The following is a 24612-nucleotide window of genomic DNA, read 5'->3' as shown; positions in this document are numbered from 1 at the left end:
ATGCTCTGGTGCACGGCAAAGTCCTTTTTACTTTTTCCTTGCCTAGCTCCGGGGATTTTCGTGCTACAGATGCCATTCCAACGCTATTTAGTGTTTTTCAGTATGGAGATCGCATTCCAATACAAAAAACTTGGTGTTGCCATTTGATATTTTCGAAATTTTCTCACTGTAACCATAACTGTTAGAGTGACACTGTTGTTTTCCATATCATTCTTGAGCGCCTACCTCAAAATACCTTATGCCAAAATTTCATTCAGTTTTTGTGAATGGTATGATAGTTAGGGGCCCATATGTCGGGATAGTTTTTTTATAATCACCCCATATATATATATATATATATATATAAAATTATAAATACATTGAGTACATGTTCTTTGCCCCTCCCCTGGAAAAAATTGTCCCCCCTCCCAGAAAAAGTTGAAATGACGGCCCTGCTCAATGCTCAAAATATCCAAGTTTTATGGTTTCTCTCTCTGAAGTTCACTAATAAATTTAAAAATGTGGTAAAATTGGCATTTATGGCACAAAAATGCCAAAAAAGACATTTTTACCAAAATATTTTGAAAATAGGCAAAGAAAGGTATTTATGGCATTTTGCCTGAACTTCAGGGCTCTGTTTATTAGTATATGTTTGATTGTTTCACTCTGTGATGTGAGCTTTATTTATCAAAAACATTTTTAAATTGTAAGCACTGAATGTTTTGTGTTATTATTTGAATAAATACATTTTTTAGTTGATTTAATTATTAATTCCCTATGATATATTCATTTCTTCTTTTTCTGGTATCACATATATAATAAATTAAATCTGCATAAATTCTATATGAGCACACTTAAAAATTTATTTATTTACAATAACCCTGGAAGGCATGAAATGCACTTACAGTGGAAAAGTAAAATTACATAATAAAATAATAATAAATAAAAAAAATCAGAAATAATAGTCAGAAGGATAACACTTCGCATACAGAGCAGGTCAAAATCCTAAATAGTGGAAGAAAATCTTGCATAGGATATGCATAGTTCTGATGGCAAACTGTTCCATATTCTTGCCACACGGCATCTGTATCTGTGGAAAAAGCAATCTCTTCTGGCCTTTGATACTCTTATTTGGAAGGGATGCCTCTGTAGGTTGACTCGTCTCTCCATGATCTGGAAGAGAGGTTCTCCTGATGGTAGATAAGTAAACAAGTTTGTAGGGTCTTGGTTCAGCAGGTCTCAGGGATTCTATGCCATTCCAGTGAGTGCAAACCCAGAAATTGAAGCCTCTTGCAATAAGACCAATCACTTGTGCCAGCTATTCATTTGGTAAAGTACCTCTGTGACTTTTCGAGGAGCTTTACTTTCTTAATTTCGTATGGGCTTCATACTCGTGATGAAACTCTAGAGTTGGGCTAACATACACACAGGAAGCATACAACAACGTAAGCGCATCACACTTGTGGTATGCTGTACATAACATTAAATTCTGTTAGCTTTGCAAACTGGATCATTTTACTGATCATTATCATAGCACAATGATCTGTGAAATCCAGGCTGTGCCTTATTTATCTACAATTACTAATTTCAATACCTAAATACTTACAATTACTGATTGCAATACCTAAATACCTACAATTACTAATTGCAATACCTAAATCCATGCATGTATCTAATTGCTCTATAATGTTTCATTACTGATATAATTTAATAATAATCAGTACATCTTCCTAAATGCATTGATCCACTTTTGGATGTTGAAATAGGGAGTTTATATTGACAACTCCGCTGGAAAAGTTGTCCGCATGCTATTTTTAGTCCCCTAGTGTTTTATACTGGACAGAATAACTTCACATCCTCTGCAAATTACAATAAAAGGATGGGTGACACAGCCATAGTGATATCGTAAGTACACAAAGTAAGTAAGATCTGGCCTAACACTGATCTCTGGATGACTCTGCTTGGCACCTGGTATTCTCTAGACATGACATACATATGCAAACCTGATGAACCATGTCTGATAGCAGTAGTTGAATTATCCTCACAATTTTATCAGGAACATCCATGCCAACTAGCTTCCTCAGTAGTTACAATCTGTCTACTTTATCAAATACCTTTTGGAAATCAACGTTAGTGACATTAACCTTTTGTCCTGAATCGATAGCAGTCTCCCATATATCATGGCAAATCAAATGCTGCACTGACAAGGAGCAGCCCAAAATGAAACCAATCTGAACTGAGGGGATTAAGGCCCATCTCGATGGTAAATAGAAGTAACTGTTTGGCTATGCATTTCTCAAAAAAATTGCAGAAGGAAGTGAAAATTGAGCTAAGAAGTTGAGATATCAGGTCTGAAAGACACGTTTGTAGAAACAACTGGGTATTCCGTCAGGACACGGAGATGATCGACCAGGAAAAGAAGCAATAATGGCTTTTATTGTCAGAATGTTGAACATATCATGAAAGAACGGATGATCATTCATAATGTCATGATTACAGTTGTCGTAACTAGAACAACTGAAGTTATATGAACAAGAAAAATTTCACAAAAATGTTGGCTTTCTCATAATCTTCCATTATCATGGTACCATTCACAGATAGCGTTGGTATGTTCTGGTACACACACACACATGAAGTTATTTTTTTATCTTCTCTCAAACCAAAATTTGTCATTTCTGATAATTTCAAAAGTATTTAAATACGTTGTATGAAAAATGAAGCTCATTTTTGTCTCACATAGGTATTACCTGTTGGTAGTAGGGTAGGCATTGATCCACTTCTTATATCACATGGTAAGTTGAGAGTAAATTCTTTTTTAAACCCCCTTATTGCCAACTGCTCTCATTTCTATACATACAACCCATTGATTATTGATTTTATGCTAATTATTTACTAATACAAAATGGAATTGCAATCATATGCATTCCTCTTTGCAAAATGATATAAGCACTGCCAATTTCTGATCCAGTATACAGGGTGTTCTGTTAATGGACCGACAAACTCAGGGCTGTTAGTGGGCATCGAGAGGAACAAAAATTGCAATGGAACATGGTGTTGCAATCACGTTGATAGGGTGAAAATCACGGAAAACGCATGCAGGCTCCAATCCAGAGGAGACAAAAGGTGGATGTGAGTTGATCACTTGCAACGATGAATGTTGCATTCCCGAATTCATATCGGATCTAAATTGCAAGACGGCAAAATTAAAACAAAAGCCATTTCTAACAAAAGTTATTTATTTTTTCCACTATTAACAATTAAGCACTTTTAAATTAACAATTACTATTAACAATTAAATACTTTTTACATTAACAATCAAGTTCACCGGTGTGCTTGACAATATGAATCTTTTTTTCCAATCTAAATATTTTATGAATCTCAGTTTTTATTACAATAAAATTTTCCGATCTCACCAAAAAGGTCCAGCAGTCCACAGTTCTCAGTATAAAGTTGAGTATTTCAGTCCTCTCTGTGATGACGCGAAATCATTAGCTTTCCTCAGGAACCGGTTCGCCAGTTATAGACACGAAGCTACATCATAGATGAATCAACTGAGCTCCCCAAGCGGTTATCCAATGGCAGTTTTGGCAAACTGTCACCTCCAAGCCTAAATGCATTGTCGTAGAGGATCGCCCAATATCCAGTCATCATTTCGACATTCTTGATCAGCACGATCTGACATTGTAAACTTTGAAATCAGCAAAAACCGTTATAGGCAAAAGACCCTATTGTCCTCAACGAGATCGTCCCACTTGGTCTGCAATAGAGCTCAAAGTGAACATTATTTTGTAAAGTACCAGCCGGTAAAAGTACCTCGACAGGATTAATTAGTAAATTCACTTCATTTTAGCTTCAATTGGAAAGAGCAGATCGCAACTGACTTGAAACAAGTGTTTATACATTAAGGAACCGGTATTTTTCATGGCATAATCGGATTACCTGTACCTTACATCTCAGGATACAAAAAAAATATGTCACAGCCGAAATATCAGCAAAATTTACATATTTTAAATTGAAACTATCAGCACTCCAAAATGACAACAAAACAACTAAGATGAGCTGGTTGCAATCGTCGATCAGACGATAATCGCGATCGACCCCCAGGAAAACAAAAAAGTAAATATATTTATACATATTCTGACAGGTAAACAAAATATTTAACCCAAACCACCGATCAGATTGAAACAAAAGTGGACTTTTGTGCCTGGAGTGTAATGATGCATTACACACTGAATGCGTTTGTCAATGCGTTTGTTTCCTATGGGGTCACCTTAAATCACTTGTCTATGTGATGCCTTTGGGCACACTGGAGGATCTCATAGCGCGGATTATCGCCACTGTGGCAGACATCAAAAGCATACCTAGTATCTTCGCATCTGGGGATCATTTTTACGTCATTGTATACTGTGCAGTGTCAGCGGCCACCACTTCCAACAACTCTTGTAATAATTAATCAAATAAATCTTTTTGTAGTTATTATTGTACTTTTTATCGTTCCAGTGTGACGTCGAAACCTTCATGCTTTTTTTGCGATTTCCACCCTCTCACCGTGGTTTGCGATACCATGTTCCATTGTAATTTTTGTTCCTCTTGATGTCTACTAACAACCCTCTGAGTTTGTCAGTACATTAACAGAACACCCTCTGTATATATGACCCCTTATATACCACAGTATGTAAAAATTAAATAATTATCATTTAAATATTTTTAGGTAAAATTGGTAGGTTATTTTCCTTCTAATTAAAACCTAAAAACAGATTTTTTTTTATTTATTGGTACATAAATTAATCAACCTGATACTAAGTTTATTCAACAATGATGAAATGTTATTTGCTAAATGGGAAAGCAAATTAATCAAGAAACCACCGTGGATCTGTACTGATGAAGACAAAGCATTTCAGTGAATAATACAGTACAATTCAAAGACAGGAACAATAATAATAGGGCGAAGGAAGACAAAAAAAATACATAGAAATTAAAATTTTTCATCTGTATGATGGAAAAGTATTCAATCAGATTTACAATAATAAGAGTTCAGAATAGCTTAAATACAAAGTGACTTTTTTTTGGATAATTGGAGGTAATGAGCAGTGTAGAGACTCAATATTCTTATTTCTTATTATATTTTGCGCATTGGTTTTCATATCAAGCATGCTCGGGTCATCATGAGGTACGAGATGATCACATGACCGGATGCCCGTTCGGACCCTCCAAAGGGCCATGTATATGAGAACAACAAGGCTCGGCACGAGTCACTTTTTCCACTAAAAGTCAATTTTGTAGAAACTGGTCACTTTTATTACATAACTTGATTTCAAGGTGCTTCGAATGAAAGCTCCTTGGCTAAAGAGTTGATTTTATGGAAAATCCAGTCAGAAACAAACTAGCATCAAAGGCGTACTACAACAAAATATTTTTTCCCCTCCTCTATCATTCTTTCTTATCTCCCCACGTGCTCAGTCGTTCTTTCATGTTCATCTTATTTTAAAATTCATCCTATATTTCATTTTCAAAAGTTTTAGTCCTAGAAGCCAAATTCCTTTCTTGAAGCATTGCTCATGTTACATTTGTTGATTTTTTATCGTTACTTTTGTTAATTTTTTTAAATGTTATTTGAAATGACGATTTAAGAGGGCCCGTGTCGAAACTAATTTGCATGCAGTGGGAGAATAATCTTGTAGCTGGCCAAGGTTAAAGCTTGCAGGAATTTTGAATTTACTTGCAATGAAAAAAAAATTATTTAAAAAAAATCATCCGAATGAAAATCATGATCTATCTAGAAATCAAATTTGTGCTATATTTTCTAACTGGATTTAAATCTCAGCAAGAAACCGTAGCCTCAAATATGATTGAAAGGAAAACTATTTATGAAAAGATCACAGAATCCTACAATTCGACATTTAGTTTAACACAATGGTTTTCAAATCAGATGAAAATTGGTCATTAAGCTGATAAAAATTCAATTAACGTGCATTCGAGCCATAGAGGCAGATTTAATGGTGGGCACGCTCTTGGCCCCTACTTTACACTTTTTTCCTAATTTAAGGGGACCTAATATTTTTTTATTTATGGGGCAGTCAACTGACCTTTATATGCTTCTTGCTGTAACTTAATTTAGAGCATCTTCACGATACTGATTGTTGATTTAATATCGACATCTTACGTTCCATTCTTGGTGTTGTGTAAAAAAAACAACACCCTTTTAGACCTCGGAAGTTATTAAAACATTTTTGTCTTGCAGTAATCACTGCTATGGCCGCAATAGGAGAGGGTGGGGGTCTGGTTCCACGGGTGCAGAATGAGGAAGGGTGCCGTTTACTCTTTTTCTGTTGAAAGAAAAGGATACTGGCCCCGGGTAATAGTAAATTTTTGTTCATACTTTCGGCTCGGGTTGCTACATATCATGATCAGATCAAAAACCGGGGGCGGGGGCCACTGCTCCACATGGAATTTTTGATGGAATGGTATATTTAAGAAAAGGCAATAAATTCCTCCTCCAGAAAAAAAAATCGTATTACAGCCTTGATAAATCGCCGCTATGGTGGTCGAGTGGTCATAATGATGGACTTGCATCGCGAGGATCCGGGTTCGAACCCCCCGTCACCATAGTGGTGGTTGGCTGAAGTTGGTTTCCTGTGGTTCCCAACTTCGAGGCGCAAATGCGAGCCGATCTCCCTATTAAAAAGTCTCGCCACAGAGAGCAACAGTCCTACAAACAGTACAAATATCCAGTCACTACACATTACTCACTTCACTTCTGAGATATAGATGGCAGCACTGAAAAATCACACACAACACTGGATACGCACTCAGACTGTTAGGTACACACACTTACACTTCCGGCACAACTCACTAGGTAGTAAATTGCCTATGGCAATAGACCTGAGTTGTGCTCGGTTTGAAAAAAAAAAAAAAAGCCTTGATAAATCGGGTGCCCTGGGTGAATTCACTGCTTTTGTTTGTTCAAAATTATGGGAGGAGTCAGCGCTAATGTGGTGACTTTGTGCTAAAATAGGTAACCCCAACAGCAGCATTTATAAACTTCATGTCGTCGATTCAATTTTTGTGTTCATTTTATCCTATTTTTCCATATTTCCCGCCATATTTCTATCGATTTTCACACATTGCCGCGTATTAAATTGATTCATATTATAAATTATATTTTTTTATTTTTATTTTATGTGCCCTTTGTCAGTCATTTTGAATTGATCACCACAAAACAGCGATTTCTTGGCACGAAAAAAAGTCGCTACGTTTGCGCTTACAAGGTTCATGGGAAATTTACAGAAGAAGGCCTCTGAGTCTTTTTCTGTTCAAAATTACGGGGGGGGGGGGGCGCCAAAATTATACTGGTTCTGGGTGATGGAGTAAATTTTTTTTTTTTTGCAAGAGTTGTATGTTGTGTGTAGAAAAAATATATTTATGAGTTTCAAAACTGGTTTATTTTCTCCCTCACCCTAGGGCAGTGTTATTTTCAGGCCCCCTGACCGCACTTTTTAACAGGAAAAGGGTAGACTTACCACCCTTCCCAGTCCAACCATAGGTGAAGATACATTTGAAGGTGTTAGGGGTGCGGCATGACTATGATAATGTATGCCAATTTATATATTGATATACATCATATACAGGGTGGTAATTATTGACCACTCAATAATTACACACGTGATTCCTTGTGAAAAACTAATACGGAAAAGTGTTTTCAGTTTTTTGATCTGACCCATAATTAATGAGTTATAAGGCTTTAAAAATTGATGACGTCACTTAAAATTCACCAAACGTACACCAAATGTATAACTTGGCGTTTAAGACAATTCTAAAAATGTATTAACCCTACTATACAGAAAACGAAAGAGATATAAAAACCAGTTTTTTCCCTCTCACTTTTCGGGAAAGAGAAAAAACTTTTTTTACAAGTCAAGAACAGGTTGTTTGCATCTCACAAAACTAGCTTCACAGAGGTTATAGATAAGTGTTAGTCGTTTTGTTTTATTCTCCAGAAAGTACTGGGTCTAATTATTTATTGTTATAATTTCTAATTTGATGGCATCCAGCATACAAGAATATTTTGACATGCACCTTATATTAGGTGAGTGCCACGAATCAGCCTTGCAAGCAGCAAGGTTATACAGTCAACGGTATCCAACGCAAAAGCACCCAGACCTTAAAGTTATTTTACGAATGGACCGCCGATTGTCGCGAGTCAGGGTATGTATTACCACAACCAAATGTAGACGCTGGGCCAGTATCATCCGTAAGAACACCAGCTTTTGAAGATAATGTGTTGTCGTTGGTTGAATCGGATCCAACGACCAGCAGTCGAGCGATCGCACGAGAATTAAATGCAAGTCACGTAATGATCTTAAACGCTTTGCACGATGAGTTTTTGCATCCGTATCACATTACACATGGGTGCAAGCACTTTCATCAGAAGATTATCCGCGAAGGAAAGAATTCTGTCAATGGCTGCTTCAACAGCATTCCAATGACAGCACTTTCCTAAATAGGATTCTATGGACTGACGAAGCAACATTTACTCGTGAAGGTGTCTTTAACAGCCATAACAGCCATTTTTCGAATCCCTATGCAACACGTCCAAATGCTCATCAGGTTCGTTGGGGAATTAATGTTTGGTGCAGCATTATAAACAATCTTCTGGGACCATATCTGCTTCCACAACATCTGATTGCTGAAAACTACCTTGTTTTCTTGAGCGATTGCCTCCCAGACTTCCTTGACGACCTTCCCTTGGCTATCTTGCAAAATCTTTGGCTGCAGCATGATGGGGCACCAGCCTATTACGCATCAAATGTTCGCGAGTGGTTAAATCAAGAATACCAAAATAGGTGGATTGGTCACTGTGGCCCAATACAGTGGCCTGCTAGATCCCCTGACATAAACCCTTTAGATTTTTTTACGGGGCCATCTTAAAGCGCATGTGTATAGGCATACGCTTGACTCGCAAGAAGACCTCGTAGCCGCCTAGCATGTGGCAGTGACAACAGTGACACCTTCCATGCTGGAGCGGGTTCAGCTCTCTATCCCACTCCATGCTTCTTCATGTATCTCAATGTCAATGGACGGAGCACATTTTGAGCACTTACTAATGTAAGATGCAGTCTTCCTTTTAGCCACTGTGGTGGTTGAGTGATCATAGTGACGGACTCGCATCACGAGGTCCTGGGCTCAAACCCCACCTTCGCCACAGTGGTGGTCAGCTGTAGTTAGTTTTCTGTGGTTCCCAATTTAGAGGTGCGAATGCAAGCCAATCTCCTGTCAAAAAGTCTTGCAAAAGATAGCAACAGACCTAAAACAGTACAAATATTCAATCATTACACTTCACTCACAATTTGAAATATAGATGGCAACATTGAAACATCAGACACAATGCTAGATACTCAATCAGACTGTCAGGCACACACACTCGCATTCCTGGCAGAACTCACTGGGTAGTAAATTGGCCATAGCAATAGATCGAAGTTTTGTTCGGTTTGAGAGAAAGAAACTTCCTCTTACCAAACTTACCTTAACAAATTTTGAGAGTGATGAAATTATATTCTTGTTATTCTTAAGTTTCGTTGTGATTAAAATATCAAAATTTTAGGCCTGAAAATAAAACATTTTCATGTTTCCAAGGGAATTTTAATGGTTTTAGGGTATATTAACGCGGCTGATTTTGAAACTGCTGATGGTTTCTGTACAGTATCAATATTTCAATGTAGTCTGCAGCCATTAATTTTTGTGTAGAAATTTTTCTTTCCAATTTTTATTCACTTTCCTATTTTATTCAACACGTTATCACATTTATATCATTACCAGACATCAGTAATCTTTATGTATTGATATTAAGTTTAGTGGGTGCAGTAGCCCAGGTCGATAAGATACTCCCCTAAAAGTACCAACCAGAAAGTTTCCTGATGCAGGGGTAGAAAAATATTGCTGCCACAGGGAGTCCCACATCGATGGGTTAGCGCACCAACCTCTCGGTGAGTATAAAAAAAAAAGACTGCCATTCGGAATCGGCAATAAATTGCCCGGTCTATATATAATTAGCCCTCATATGCAGAAAATGACCGTGGTGCAACAAAAATAATCAAATGATTAAGTTTATAAATGATTCACACACACATATAGTACAGTTCCAATGTGATTTGCATGCTGGCTTATGGCCTGAGCAGATCGAGAGCTCGCTGTTGGGAGAGGGGGATTTAAAAATAAGATTTTTATGATATAAAAAATAAAAATAAATAAAATCCACTAGCCACTGTGTGAATAGGGTGACCATACCTCCTTCATTTTGGCTGGTATTTTCCAGAATAGTCTCGTTATTTCTGTTTTTTCTCCATCTCAAATTTTGTTTTAAAAAATGTAGTGGTTTTTCCTATTTTGTAGTCAAAGTTTGATCGAATTTGTTATTTAATCAAAAACGTTGATACAGGTAATTTTCAACAGTTTGATTGAATGCAATATTATCATATAGAAGTTCCAAAAATTTCATGAATTATCACATTTTGCTTCGCCCTCCCCCCTCCTCCCAATAGATACACATTTTGCTTATGGTATTACCATCGAAATTCAACTTTCATTCACTCAAAAACTAGAGCCGATCTGATAAAACTAATGTCAGATTCAGAATCCGTGCTCCAAAAACACCCTAAAATCACTGAAATATCCTTGAGAAAAAAATCAGAGTTGAATAGTGTGAATCAACAGAAAAATTTGAAACCAAAAATTATTTTGAATATGTCAATTCGTAACGTAATAAGTTTGATTAAAAGTTTCTGATTGAATCGTTGTTATTATTTTACTCTTTCCACTAAGTCACACCTTTGCCAAGCTACCATTTTTATATCCCTCATTGAAGATTTTTTACAAGTAACAGTTTCAATGAAAGTTTAAAAGAACAAAAAAAAAAAAACATTCAGTTTTATTGATCAACATTGTAATCTGATTAAAACAACGTAAAATAATGATTGTGCAGTAAACACGTATGCATCCTATGTACCTTCGCTCCGAAAATTAGTATTAATAGTGAAGGTAAAAAAATTGCACATTTTGGCAAAAAAGTGTTGTGTTTGGCTAAAAAAATTTCAAACAGATCTCATTTGACTGACATGGTACAAATCTTGTGATAAATTTACCAACATAGAAGATGAAGCTAACACATAAGCAATACGTAATAGCAAGGTTATAGTATCACACTACATGGAGAGAAAAAGTGTCAATCGTGAAGGAAGAAGACCAATCTTGGCTTCTAATGGGATTGAATATTTCAGTTCATTTTTAATAAGTGACAACCTACTGCTGGCGGAGAAATGCACTTTGGTTCGGTGTTTGGCATATAACTGACTGTTAGAAAAATCACACGTCACAAAATTTTAAAAGCTTATATTCATCCGATCGAAAAACAGAAAACACTTTTCTATATTAGTTTTTCAGAAACTAGCGGCTAAAAATCCGACATTCCCTGGTGAACTTGGCCAATCACAGAGGAGCGGGAGTGAGTTACTCTCGAACTGGTCGTTACTTCGTGTAAAATACTTCGGAAACTGTTCGGAACTTACAATGCGCAAGCGCGTTCTCCGTAATTTTGTAATATTCTGCGCTGTTTTCTCATTTTTTTCTGGCTCTCATCTTTATTTTTTTCCATCAATATTTTCTACATAGTTCTCTTTTTTTCATCAATTTCCTGCATTAAATACATTTTCCTGTTATAATTTTTTCTACATTACGTATATTTTTTTTATTTTTCCTGCATTACGTATATTTTAATTATTTTCCTTACATTACGTATATTTTAATTATTTTCCTTACATTACGTATATTTTAATTATTTTCCCTACATTAAAAGTACATTTTCCTGTAATTTTTCCTACATTGTGTATTTTCCTGTAATTACTTTTCCTACATTGCATGTACCTTTCTGTTCTTATTTTTCCTACATATTAAGTACATTTTCTTGTAATTATATTTTCTACAGTAAGTATACTTTCCTGCAAAGAAGGATAAAAAATCTGAAAATCCTCTCCTTGAGAAAATTCTACGTACACCTATGCTTTCCTGTAATTAACTATATGTTTAATTTCTGTCAACCCCCTTTAAATACGAATCAATAGAATTAAAGAAATCTTTGGGATGAAATAAAATAGAATTTACAATGTCTAAGTCTCTTCGCGCATGTCGTTTCCATGATTTATTCAATGTGGAAAGGTGCAAATCTAAGCCAAACTCCCATTTAACCCTTTAAGTGGTTTTTGAAATTTTCCTGATCAGCATTTGAAATTGCCACATTTGGAATTGCAAAACCTTGTCATTATGTGTGTGGCTTTCTATGAAGAGAACCCTTTTTGTATTATTTATATATTGAGCATATATTTCTCTTTTTTTTCTCGCTTCTTCTTCTTATCTAACCTAGAACAATAGCTAACTCTGCCCACTAACAGTTGATTGGTTGGAGGGGAATGGAAAACATTTTATTGTAAAAACAGTTTCACTGCATTTTAATAGAAGACAAAATATTTCGGGGTGACAGAAATAAAGCAGATCAGGTTTGACAAGATATCTCAGGATTGTCACTGAAAGGGTAAAAAAGGTCTCTTTGGGCAGAGCAACACGGTCTATAATATTAAAAATTTAATTCATGATCATGTTTATTTTTAATATTGTAGAATCGTGTCTGCAATGTCTTATTGATGGCCTTATCCGCTCGGCTGTTAGAATAATTGTTTATTCTACAGTTTATATCTGTTTATTCTACAGTTTATATCTGTTTATCTACTGTATATATATGTTTATCTTCAATGTTATAGAATGTCTGATCTCATATTGATTTTGATGGTCTGATCCTCTCTGCTATATCAGGAAATTGCTTATTCTATAATGTATAAAAATTCAAAACACCACGTACATCTGCACAGTATTGCAGAATACTATGAAAAATAGAATTTTCAATCTATGGAAATACAAGCAGCAATTAAAAAAAAAAATTTTAATTTCAAAATATATAAAATCATATTTATTTCTAATTGCCTTTGGGACTATGACATAGTGTGTGCAACTTTGTTTATTTATGTTAAACGTCATTCAATAACATATGGCTTAATAAAAAATTTTGTGTTCAAAAATTTTTTCCATCTCACTTTGTATAATTATTTGTGCATTTCTATTATTCTCACAACCGTTCAAATATTACGTAAGCACCAATAGGGAAAAATAGGGTTTTATATTTGCTTTTAATACCAAGGAAGGAAGGGATTGGAATGAAGATTTTCTAAGCATTTGGATGAGAACATATTGGCGTGGCTTTCTTCAAATCAGGTTTGAAGAAAATTGAATATATCAGTTTATCAAGGATATATAACTACAGTACCTTGGCTAACAATTTTTAAGGGGCCCCACTAAAATTCAACGAATTGAAGTCTGGGGACCCCATGGGCAAGTTTTCTGGGGGTACTTGATGAATCACATTTGTTTTTTGTTGCTTTATTATTGCAAAATTCGCTTCTTCAGTAAGCTGGTGCTTTCACACGTCCCTTTGCATAGCACGCTGATGAAATTGGACGAAATAAACAAGATATGTTGTGAAGAGAAGTTTGGGGGAGGGGGGTTGGCCGCCAAAGGCGGCAGAGCCCCCCTAGTATATATATAATGTTTAAAAAGATTTTTATAATGTGTACTTAGTGAAAAGTACTTTTAATGTTTATAATGTATATAAATATATATATATAATGTTTAAAAAGATTTTTATAATGTGTACTTAGAAAAGTCTTTTTGCTCGACCTTTAGGGTCCATTACGAACCTCAAGATATTAAAATATTTTCCTAGATTTTGGTATAAACATTCAATTTCCAAAAAAAGTGAAAAAACACCCTTTTTCGTTCCACCCTAACATACAAGCTTATTCATGTTTTAAAAATACAAATATTACAAATACAACGCCACAACAGGCAAATTGCCCAACGAGGTGGCTGACTTAAGAACATCATGGATCCCCGAGCCATTTTTTGGAGGCCCTACCTACTACTACTACTACACCACACATGCACCCCGACCACGCCCCCCCCTCCGTGGAATCCCCCAACGAATCGGTACATGCGGGAATGTGCGTGTACGTGTAGTGAAACCTGACGTGAAGTTTTTGTTGTTTCTCTGTAGTGCTGCCATCTGCCACTAGTTTTTCTAACTATGAGTGAAGTGTTATGATTGAATGATTTATCGTTGTAGGACTGTTGCTCTCTGTGGCGAGACTTTTTAACGGGAAGATCGGCTCGCATTTGCGCCTTGAAGTTGGGAACCACAGAAAACCAACTTCAGCCGACCACCACTGTGGGGTTCGAACCCGGATCCTCGCATCGCGAGTCGTCACTATAACCACTCGACCACCACAGCGGCGGTTTTGTCACATAAGTGTGAGGAATTGATAGATGAGCTGCACATCTTTATTTGTATGGAATGCTTAATCATAAGCCGTGGTTCAGCTTTTACAGCACAATACTTTTTTACTGGATTTTCACCCGTGGCAGCTTAGTATATTCTAGGGCTACTGTGTGGTCGTGTGAACATCATTCTGGGATCTCATCACAAGCATCCAGGTTTGTACCCCACTGGTAGTAGAGGGGTGGTCTACTGAAGTTCGTTTTCTGCGGTTTCTCAACTTATAAAAGCATTGTTGAACGTTTACAGCAGCGGTTCTCATCCTTTTTGGACTCGCTGAGCCCTTTTTAGTATATAATTTCTATGGCGGAGCCCTGTTTCACTCGAGGAGCACTTTTTGCATATAATTTTTATGGTAGAACCTTGTAGGCCTCTTTTTTTTTATTTATCTATCAAAGTTACTGATTTGTTTTATTTTCCTCGAGTTGTTTTATTTGTTTAAATGTTTTATTTCCCGGAGCACCGGTTGAGAATCGCTGGGTTACAGGTTTATCCTGCTTGAAAGTACGAATTAACTCATGACCGGTCAACAATATGATAACATGCTTATATTCATTTCCACTTCCAACTGCTTTTTTTAAAATTCTGATTATAACCGATTAAATTTAAAAAAAAACCACACACGAGTGCCCTTGCCTTATTCATTGTTTTAGAGCATTGCGCAGCGAAGCGATGAACAATGATATAAAAATGTATATATTTGTATACGTACTGGTAGGGTACTAGCTGAAAATTATCAACTAAGCAATGAAATGTTGCAGAGATAGGATTCATGCATGGATTTAGGTATTGCAAATGAGCCGCATTCTCGATTTCACTGAACATTATCATGGCAGAGTTTGCAAAGCTAATAGAATTTCATACATGTTATGTATGGCTTACCACAAATGTGATGCACATACGTTCCCATATGCTTTCTCTGCGTACGTTTGCTGAACTCCGGTTCACAAGTATGAGCTGATCCAGGCATAGTACGGGGAGGGGGGGGTATAATGTCTTCATAGGGCCTACATGATAAAATTCAGGCACACTACAATTTTCAAAAGTATATAAATATGTACGCTGTTACTTCCATCTAAATACTGCCCCCCCCCCCCGAATATCACTTCGCACGCGGGAGGGGGTGGGTTGACACGATCTTAGAATCATTGCCCAGCGTGTAACACTATGACAGCAAGTGACAGACACTATGAAAGTCTTTGTTTATAAAATTTTCGCTTTCACTTTAAATTTTTTCAAAAAGAAAATAGTTTGTATACTTAGAAACGGTTTCCTCTGCTGGGTGAGGTTGGGGGTCCAGGCAAAGGCAAGGCCAAGAAAGAAAGAAGTGAGAAGAGAACATGGTTCAAAGAGGGTTACAGGGGGGAGAGTAAAGGAGTTAAGAAACACTGGTATCAATTATGCTCTGCGTAAATAAACATGATACTGTATTTGGTTTTCTGATGTAGGGCTTTCCAATCACATCGGATAATTGAGGTTCTGCCATATCACTTGAGTAGTGATAAAGAGGTAAAGATAAACAAATGAAAAATAAAATTAAAAAATTTTGCCTGTACTGTAAAAAATTAAAATCACTGGAAAGCCAGGATGTCGCAATTCGGTGGGGGGGGGGGGGGAATCCTGTTCATCTCTATCTTGCATTCAGTGTTTCGCAGTCAATGAGTTTTAATACGATGTAATTTTTTCATGCCAAAATAAAAGTGAATGCCAGTACATATCCTACAATCAAGCGATAAGAATTCTATAATAAGCTAAAAACGTGTCTTTTAGGTGGGGCACTTGTTGCTGAAGAGCAGCCTTCTTTATACTTTCTGAAAATTCCTCTTTGTATACAAAAGGATTAAGGCTTCTTTGAACTGACTATTCAAGAGCTGCTTGTCAAACGTCTGTATCTGCTAAGTTATTTGAAAACTGTCCCCTCCCTCCAAAGAGACAGAAGCCATTTTGTCGTTTTCAATGCCCATCGCTGTTGCGAGTACAATGGTCATTTTGTGGAGAAAGGAGAGGGACTAAGCCAAGCCAGCTTAGTGATTCTTTATGGGGAGGAAAGCAAGGCAGTATATTTACGACCAGGACCATTTGGAAGTCAAAAAGTTCACACATAAAAATACGGCCTGGACCGTTTGGAAGTCATCAACTTCACACGTACATATATGTGCAGGACTGCCAGTCCTATACATTTTCAGATCTTGATTATATTTCTTGTATTCCAATTCATATGAAACAATATTTGGGTGTTTTTTATATTTTTTGTATAATCTTTTTTTATAATTTATTCTTCTTACTATTTCCTTAGTGATCCAATTGTTTTTACTTTTTTTGTGTTTCATTTTAACTTGTTTTGTCCAGAGATTAGAATTGGATGTTGTAATATCTCAAAATCGTTTGTATTTATTTTCTAAACATCTTTCCTCTAGGACACTAACCAAATTTATATTTGCAATAAAATCTTCAACTTCATTGTAATTTATTATATTTAAATGTTGGTTTTGATCATTTTTTCCTTCTGGTTTCCTTTGTATAAAATTTATATATTGTTCCGGATATATTTTCGCAAGACTTCGAGATTGCAAAACAAGAAGCGGTTCGACGGGCAAACACAGATTTATTTACAGAACAGCAATTTACATGTATTTACAAGCTAATCAGAGAGCTAACAACTTTCTCGCAAAGTTTAAACACAACTGATTGAATCTCCTTGAGCCTGTATGAGCCCATCTAGCCTGTCATTTTGTGAGCACCGCACTATTTATAACCCCGGAGAAACTTCGAGAAAAAGAACATTCCACAAAATTCTATTTTACAGTTTCCTAGTCGGCAGTGCCACCATACGGAGGGGTTGAACCAATGTCTGGAGGGGCAGGACTTTCTGGATTTTTCTCTACACTCCCTGCCAGTTCTCCACCAATCAGGCATTTGTGCGCTTAACCGAAACCGGTGTCAGCCCCGTTGCCAACGGAAGGTTGCGATAAAGGATTGCGCCATCTATCGCCCATAGTTCGTAACATTGCCCCTCTCTTACAATTGTTCGTCCCGACAATTCAGTTCGGCGGGTTGTCGCTGTGGTAAGAGGCCAGTCTGTTGAAGTGGACCACCTTGCACTTCGAGGATGGCGTTTTCTGGATCCGAGCTATGACATCGTTCAGCCTCTTCATGACTCTGTAGGGTCCTTCCCATGATGTCTGAAGTTTCGGGCACAGTCCTTTCCGGCGCTTCGGGTTCCACAGCCTGACGAGATCCCCTTCCTTGAAGTCATGAGATGTGGCCCTTGCATCGTAGCGGTTTTTCATCTTTTCGGAGCAGATGTTGATCCTGTCTCTGGCGATTTGATGCATGTCCTCGAGGCGCTCCTGGAGTCCGTGGACGTATTCTTTCGGTGGAAGAAAAGCATCTGGCGGTCGCCCAAACAACAGGTCAGCAGGCAGCCGAAGATCTCGTCCCATCAGCATCTGTGCTGGTGAAAATCTGGTGCTCTCGTGGACGGCAGTTCGGTAGGACGGTAGGAAAAGCGGTAACTTTGCGTCCCAATCCTGTTGGTTCTTCGACGCGAAGAGCGAGAGATGATTCAGGATGGTTCAGTTGAATCTTTCGACCATCCCATCAGATTCCGGGTGGAGCGAAGTTGCCTGCGTCTTCTCCATTCCTAGAAGCTTGCACGTGCCGCTGAAAACCGCTGAAGTGAAGTTCCTTCCCTGGTCGGAATGGATCAGCATGGAGACTCCGAATCGAGACACCCAATTTCACACCAGAGCTTCAGCCAGCGTCACTGCTTCCTGATCGGGAACGGGATACGCTTCTGGCCACTTGGTAAAATAGTCCATGATCACTAGTATGTACTTGTGGCCACTGTGGGTTCTAGGTAATGGTCCGAGGATGTCCAGGGCGATTCTCTCGAACAGCGCACTAACGTTGTAACGTTGGAGGCGGGCTTGGGTGTGCTTCGGTAATCCTTTGCGAGCGGTGCAATCGTCGCAATTCTTGCACCATCTTTCTACATCAGTCCTGGACTTGTCCCAATAGAACCGTTCACTGACCTTCTGGAGTGTCTTGGTGATGCCGAAATGTCCACCGGTCGGGCTTCCGTGCAACTCTTTCAAAACTTCTTTCACACGGGCTCTTGGTAGGATGAGTTGCCATCTGAACGTTTTCCCCATCCTCAGACTCCCATTTGCGGTACAGCACGCCATCTCTCATCTCCAGAGAGTCCCATAGCACCCAGTATCTTTTAGTCGTCAGACTGGAAGAGGAAGCGTTTTGCCACGTTGGTTTACTCCCGGTGGATTCTTTCAGGTCCATTATTGGTCGTATGTCGGGATCTTCTAGTTGAGCCTTTCGGGTGTTCTCATCGCTCCAAGGATCGTCACTTGAGACTTGAGATGTTATCCGTCTCACTATAGGGCTCACCGGTCCACACTTTTCTTCTGCCTTGGGGTATCGACGACGGTTCTGTGGACCCGGTCCTCTCGTCGGCATTTCCATGTGCTTTCTCTTTACGAGGCAGGATCGTCCTCTTCATGTCATCTGACCCTCGTGAGAGAACAGTTCCGGTCCTGCCATTGGTCTTCTTTGCATCGCAATGCACTCTTTTTCCGCCTTTGGAATGTCCATCACTTTCCTTGGAGGTACATCGTCACGACCACATCTGAGCAGGGCGATATGTTCCTTCAGTGTGTGCAGCTGGTCATTCCTCATGTCCAAGGAAAATCTGTGTTTCCTCAAGAAGTCCACTCCGATGACGCACAGATCCCTTATGACGGAAGACGGTGTGCCGGTAAGTGACCGTGGCGAACTTCAGTGAGACTTTCAATTTTCCTCGCACAGTCATTTTCTGTCCTGTGACTGTCTGCAGCGTCAACGATGGTGGTATGTAGAGAAGTCGTTGCTGGAATTTCCGAGCCAGGTCCGTCCTGACGATGCCCACGTTGGCTCTGGTGCAGATACCCATCCTACACGGCAGTCCCTCAATCTCGCTTCTTACGTGGAGTCCGTGGTCTCCTCTGTGCAGCTGCGAGACGTGGTACACTCGGCATGGCACATCTTCCATACCGGTAGCTGCGACTGAGCATGGAAAAGATCCTGGCTTCTGGAGGTATCTGGCCCAACAGATGATCAACTGAAGGTAACGGAAAGTTCTCACGTTGAACGCTGCTGTTCGACTTGGTCAGATCGACACAGAGCCTGATGTCTCCATTCGGTTTTACTGCTAATACAAGCGGAGCACACCATTCACTCGGTTCTGTCGTTGATTCGATTATTCTGTCCTTCAACATCGCATCGAGATGCTGTTTTACTTTATCCATTAATGGGATAGGAACTCACCTTGGAACGTGAACTGCAAAGGGCACGGCACCGGGCTTCAGCTTGATTTTGTATTCTCCCTTCAGTTCTCCAAGTTCATCGAAAATTCATGGAAATTCTTTTTCCGGGTTGACTTGAGTTAGGCTGTGAGCTGTCACTTTATTGAGTCGTTGAATCAACTTTAGTTGGACGCAATGTTCTCTTGACAATAGTGGACGATCGGGTCCCTTGATCACATAGACTTTTGCCGACGTAGAGGCTGACTTGCAAGTTAGCTGGCACTCAAGCATTCCCTTGACGTTCAAGTTCGCTTCATCGCGACTCGAAAGATTCCGGTCAGGAGGCTTGAGTTTTGAAAATCTGTTTTTCTTCTGTCTGTAGATACTGTCTGGGATGACTGTCACGTCTGCTCCTGAATCCAGCAGAAAGTTAATTTGGACATCTCCGACTAAGATGTCTTCTTCCCAAGTCTCTTCGCACGATGACACAGATGATACTAAGTAGCTAAGGAATGACCTCGGCGTCTTCACCCCGACTTGACGCACTGTGGAAACGTTCGCAGCTACCCTTGACTTGCAAACCCTAGTGAAGTGGTTTTTCTTACCGCACTTACTGCACATGGCGTCCTTGGCCGGGCAGGAATTCTTGTCATGAAACTGCTTGTCCGCACCAAAAACAAGGATAAGCTTCATTCCTACTGTGGGTCTGGCCCTGCTTTTTTTTCGTTGATTGCTCTTGTTTTTTGGACTCTGAGCCATGGCTTCCCTGTTGATTCCTGCCACCCTGGCTTGGTTCCTGGCTAGCTCTGAGCTGGTTTAACACAGGTTTATGTATCTCTTCCTGCTGCTTCTTGATCGATTCGTATTGTCTTGCTATGGTCATAGCTTTCTCCAGCTGAAGCTTTTCGGACAATATTCGGCCGCTGACACCCATGACGATGCGGTTGCAGATCATCTCTTCTCGGAGAGCTTGATACTCGCATGACTCCGTTAGCACACGGAGAGCAGAGATGAACTCCTCCACTGGTTCTCCGGAGCGTTGAACACGGTTGTTGAACTTTGCCCGCTCGTATATGATATTTTTCTTAGTCAAGAAATGTCCGTCGAATGCCGCTATTACCAAATCGTACTTCTCCTGGTCCGCTGATGGCAGGTGAAATGAGGTGAAAATGTCCTCCTCTTGATCACCCAACAGGTAGAGAAGCGTGTTGACTTGGTCTTTCTTGCCCTTCTTCGCTAGCCCTGATGCGTCGCGAAATCTTTTGAAGCGTTTTTTCCATTTTAGCCACTCGGATGGCATTGCAAATGAAAACGGTTTGGGACACAGCACTTGAAATGTCGATGACATGTTCTTAGCCCTAACCATTGACTTATGTAAAGCGGTGATTTAGGCTTAGTTATTGGAACGTTAGTAATCAAGCTAAGACACTTAACAACGTTCGAAAAGTGGATCAGTGGATCTTTCTGGATCCCACCACTGCCACCATGCTTCGCTTATCCTCCTAGACATATCACAATTTAAGTATACACTAGAGCCAACGAGAATAATTCATATTTATTTACATAGACGCCTAAACCAGAGCGTTCGACATGCTCTCATGCCCAACAGTCAACAACCTGTCTCTCTTTGGCACCATGGCCTTTTCACCCGATTCGATTATTATACATCACTTCATTTCACTTCCGACACAGTATTCACTCAGCATGATTTCTCTACATAAGCATTTCAACCTACCTTTATCACCCCTTTAAGGGTTGAATTTTGAAAAAACTTAGAGTGATTTAGTAGTTTTATGTCATGAAATAAAACTACTGAGCAAATTTCATAAATATAGCTTCACTGATTTCGGTTAGACAGGATGTAACCATTGAACCCTCTTATGATCCCTTCAGGGGTCAAATTGTGTGAAACTCCTTCCAAGTCTGTCTTCACATCATAAAATAAAACTGACCAAATTTCATAAATATATCTTCAGTGGTTTTGGCTCAGCGGATTTCTCTATATAATCTTTGAACACCCTTATGACCACTTTAGGGGTTGAATTTTGAAAAACCCCTTCTTAGTGAGTTTTTTTAAATTTACTTCACACATACAAACATGTAATACACAAATCCAGACGTGTTACACAAATACAAACATGTTACATGAATACAAACATGCAATACACAAATCTAGACATGTGTTACACAAATACAAACATGCAATACACAAATCTAGACATGTGTTACACAAATACAAACATATAATACACAAAAAATACATGCATACATATTAAAAACAAACACTTTGTAGCCTCAAGGGACTGAAAAGTCCAAGTTTTAAGTCAAAATAAAACTGCTGACCGAATTTCATATTCATAACTCCAGTGGGCTCGGCGATGATGAATCAGTGAATCAGGACGTGTCTATAGATATATAGAAAAATGTACATTATGTAAAATTGATTTTTGTTGAAACTTACCAATACCAGCGCCACAGGCAGCTGTAATATGCAATGTAGTGAAAAAACATTTTTAAAGTTTCATTGTTTATATATGAAAAACTGAAAATAAATATAAATGTGAACAACTAGAAATTGAAAGCAATATGAACATTGAAAATTTAAAAATTTTTGGAATGAAATTAATCGAAGAATTCAACAAAGAATTAAAAAATTTAAGTCGTAGCCATTGTCTGGGGCTCTCATGGGGGTGGGGGAAACACCCTGACATCATCTTAACACAGAACTTTTCTTAGAACATCCCTTGGCCTCCAAAAGCTAAACAGATGCTCGATCCTTTTTTTTGTCAAGTTGAAAATAATATATACAGTAAAATCTCGATAAGTTGTCACCTCAAATTATCAAAAATATATGACGGCTTAAGCGGAGTTTCGTCAGTTTTAATGTGCAATGTTATGAAAATCATATAAATTTAAAGTAATATGACATTTATTAAAGTAAGAATCAAAATAACAATATTAATAAAATTTGTAGATTGCGAAAGAAAAATATAATAGCAATTTTTTATCTTTTTTATCTCTTATTACTTAAATTATTGTGGTGAAATGTACTATACACTTTTATTTATACTAGTAATTTTTAATTTATAGACTAGCAGAGCACCTGTTTGAATAAGTAGCTTTTCTTCATAACAGAACTCTATTGCACATTAATTTTACATATACATCAAATTTATATAATTTTAGGCTTTAATTCTTCATCAGTAGTTCATGATGCAACTACAAAGTAATCTCGAACACTTTTGACGTGGTGGAGGGGCCCTTGGCAGGTAAAAATAAACAGAAGGCCTCAACTTGGGAAAGAATGTCTGATTTTTTTCAACAAAGATATTTTGTTTAAATTTCAAGCCCTAAATTAGTGGAGTCCATGCTTTCTATGATTATTTATTATCCGTGCCTGCGCGTTGCACTTCGACTTTAACTTGATTAATTTGATTCTTCGATTTATATATTTTTTTATTTCCTTGCACTATATGTAATCTTTGACTTATCAATAAATTTTGGTTTTGCCGGAGATGCCCTGGGGGCCCGAAGTGCTTACGTTGCTTCTTTCGACAGAGTTTGGGTGTCTCGCGGTTTGTCCAGTTTCTCCAATGGAGCCCAGGCAGAAATGAGATCTAGCTTGAACAGTTCCCAAATGTTCCAAAAACCTTATTCAGCAAATGAACTTCCCCAGCGTAAATTTCGTTACTTAAACTGTTCGGTTTGGGTATGTAGGATTTTATGGTGACTTTTAAGCATATGGCAATACTGTTAACAAGCTCTTTTTTTTAATGGGAGCCATGAAAATAGTCTGTTCTTCTTTCGCAAACGTTTTCATAGTGATGACTTAACCGAAAATTCCAATTTTGAAACACTCTCTGAAAATAGCCAACTTTAATATTTTAAATTGTGACTTCGTTATTTCAACACAAATTTTGCATCAATGAAATTCCCCCTTTTTTATGAAAATACTCACAGAAAACGCTATGCATAGGAGTATAATTTGAAAGGTCTAATTCGTTTGTCGAATAAATCAAGTTAGTTTTTAGACTTTTACTGGAAATTTTTTAGTCGAAATCATAGAGAGCAGTGAGCTTTTTTCTTTCTGCTCCCCTCATTGGGCATTTTGACTATTGTGGCCTTTATTTTCTGTATCTGTATGAGACTCAACTAAAATTGTTTAAACAGGATTATCATCATCATCTTTGGTGTCCCATGTAGGAAGAGCTTAGGCAATTTTGCCCATTACTCTAGCACCATGTAGTGTAATATGAATTGTGGGTCATTGCATTTGTGAAGAAATATTATTCTGAGAATTGCCAAAAACCGGCGTAGGGGGATGTGAGGTATGGTGTCTTTTTACCATATTGTTGAGCCCTTTAGTGGGATTATGGTATAACTGCAAACCCATATGGGGCCCTATTAAAATAATTGAGGAGGTTGCTCCTATCTGTGGTACCCTTTTAAAGGAAAAAGGAGCAGAGGAGATCTAAGGATATGGCCAAAACTCAACATGAGGTTATTGAAAATAACTCATGAGAATATGAATCAGAGCAGAAAATTGATACTTACCATGATCAGGATTAACTATTGACCAATTAATTAGACCAGTCTTAGCCAAAATGCATTGTAACATTCTTTTTCCTGCAGAAAATTCCCCCCTAATTTATTATTATAATTTTCAATCTATCACAACCACATGCAAAAATAAGGGAAAACATCAATATCAGGGTGAGTGAAAAATTTTCTTTCTTCTATACTAAATATTCTTGTTCTCATCACAATTTAGAGCATTAGGAATACTAATATCTGAATTATACAGGTTTATCTTCTGCCACTGGTGAACAATGTGGAATATAAAGAGTTTATCATTAAATCTATTCTGTTTTTTTCCCCCTGACTACCTGATTACCATATTGTTTA

The 24612-nt window shown here is 38.1% G+C and overlaps 1 protein-coding gene across 4 annotated transcripts in view; it reads left to right on the top strand.

Moving 5' to 3' along the window:
* The window catches only part of LOC149084792 (xaa-Pro aminopeptidase 1-like), a 537471-nt gene that overhangs the window by 192929 nt on the left and 319930 nt on the right, over positions 1-24612 (top strand). For all 4 annotated transcript variants that reach the window (XM_089232535.1, XM_089232536.1, XM_089232537.1 and 1 more), the window contains one exon: positions 2720-2771. In XM_089232535.1, coding sequence (XP_089088661.1) covers positions 2720-2771 — 52 coding nt within the window. The remainder of the gene's footprint in view (positions 1-2719; positions 2772-24612) is intronic.

This window comes from Pholcus phalangioides, unplaced genomic scaffold (genome assembly GCF_987345545.1).
Source record: "Pholcus phalangioides strain wild (caught in Gottingen) unplaced genomic scaffold, Ppha-v1.0 ptg000007l_1, whole genome shotgun sequence".
NCBI lineage: Eukaryota > Metazoa > Arthropoda > Arachnida > Araneae > Pholcidae > Pholcus > Pholcus phalangioides.
The sequence above is the reverse complement of the archived record's forward strand: the minus strand, read 5'-3'. Positions and strand labels throughout refer to the sequence as shown.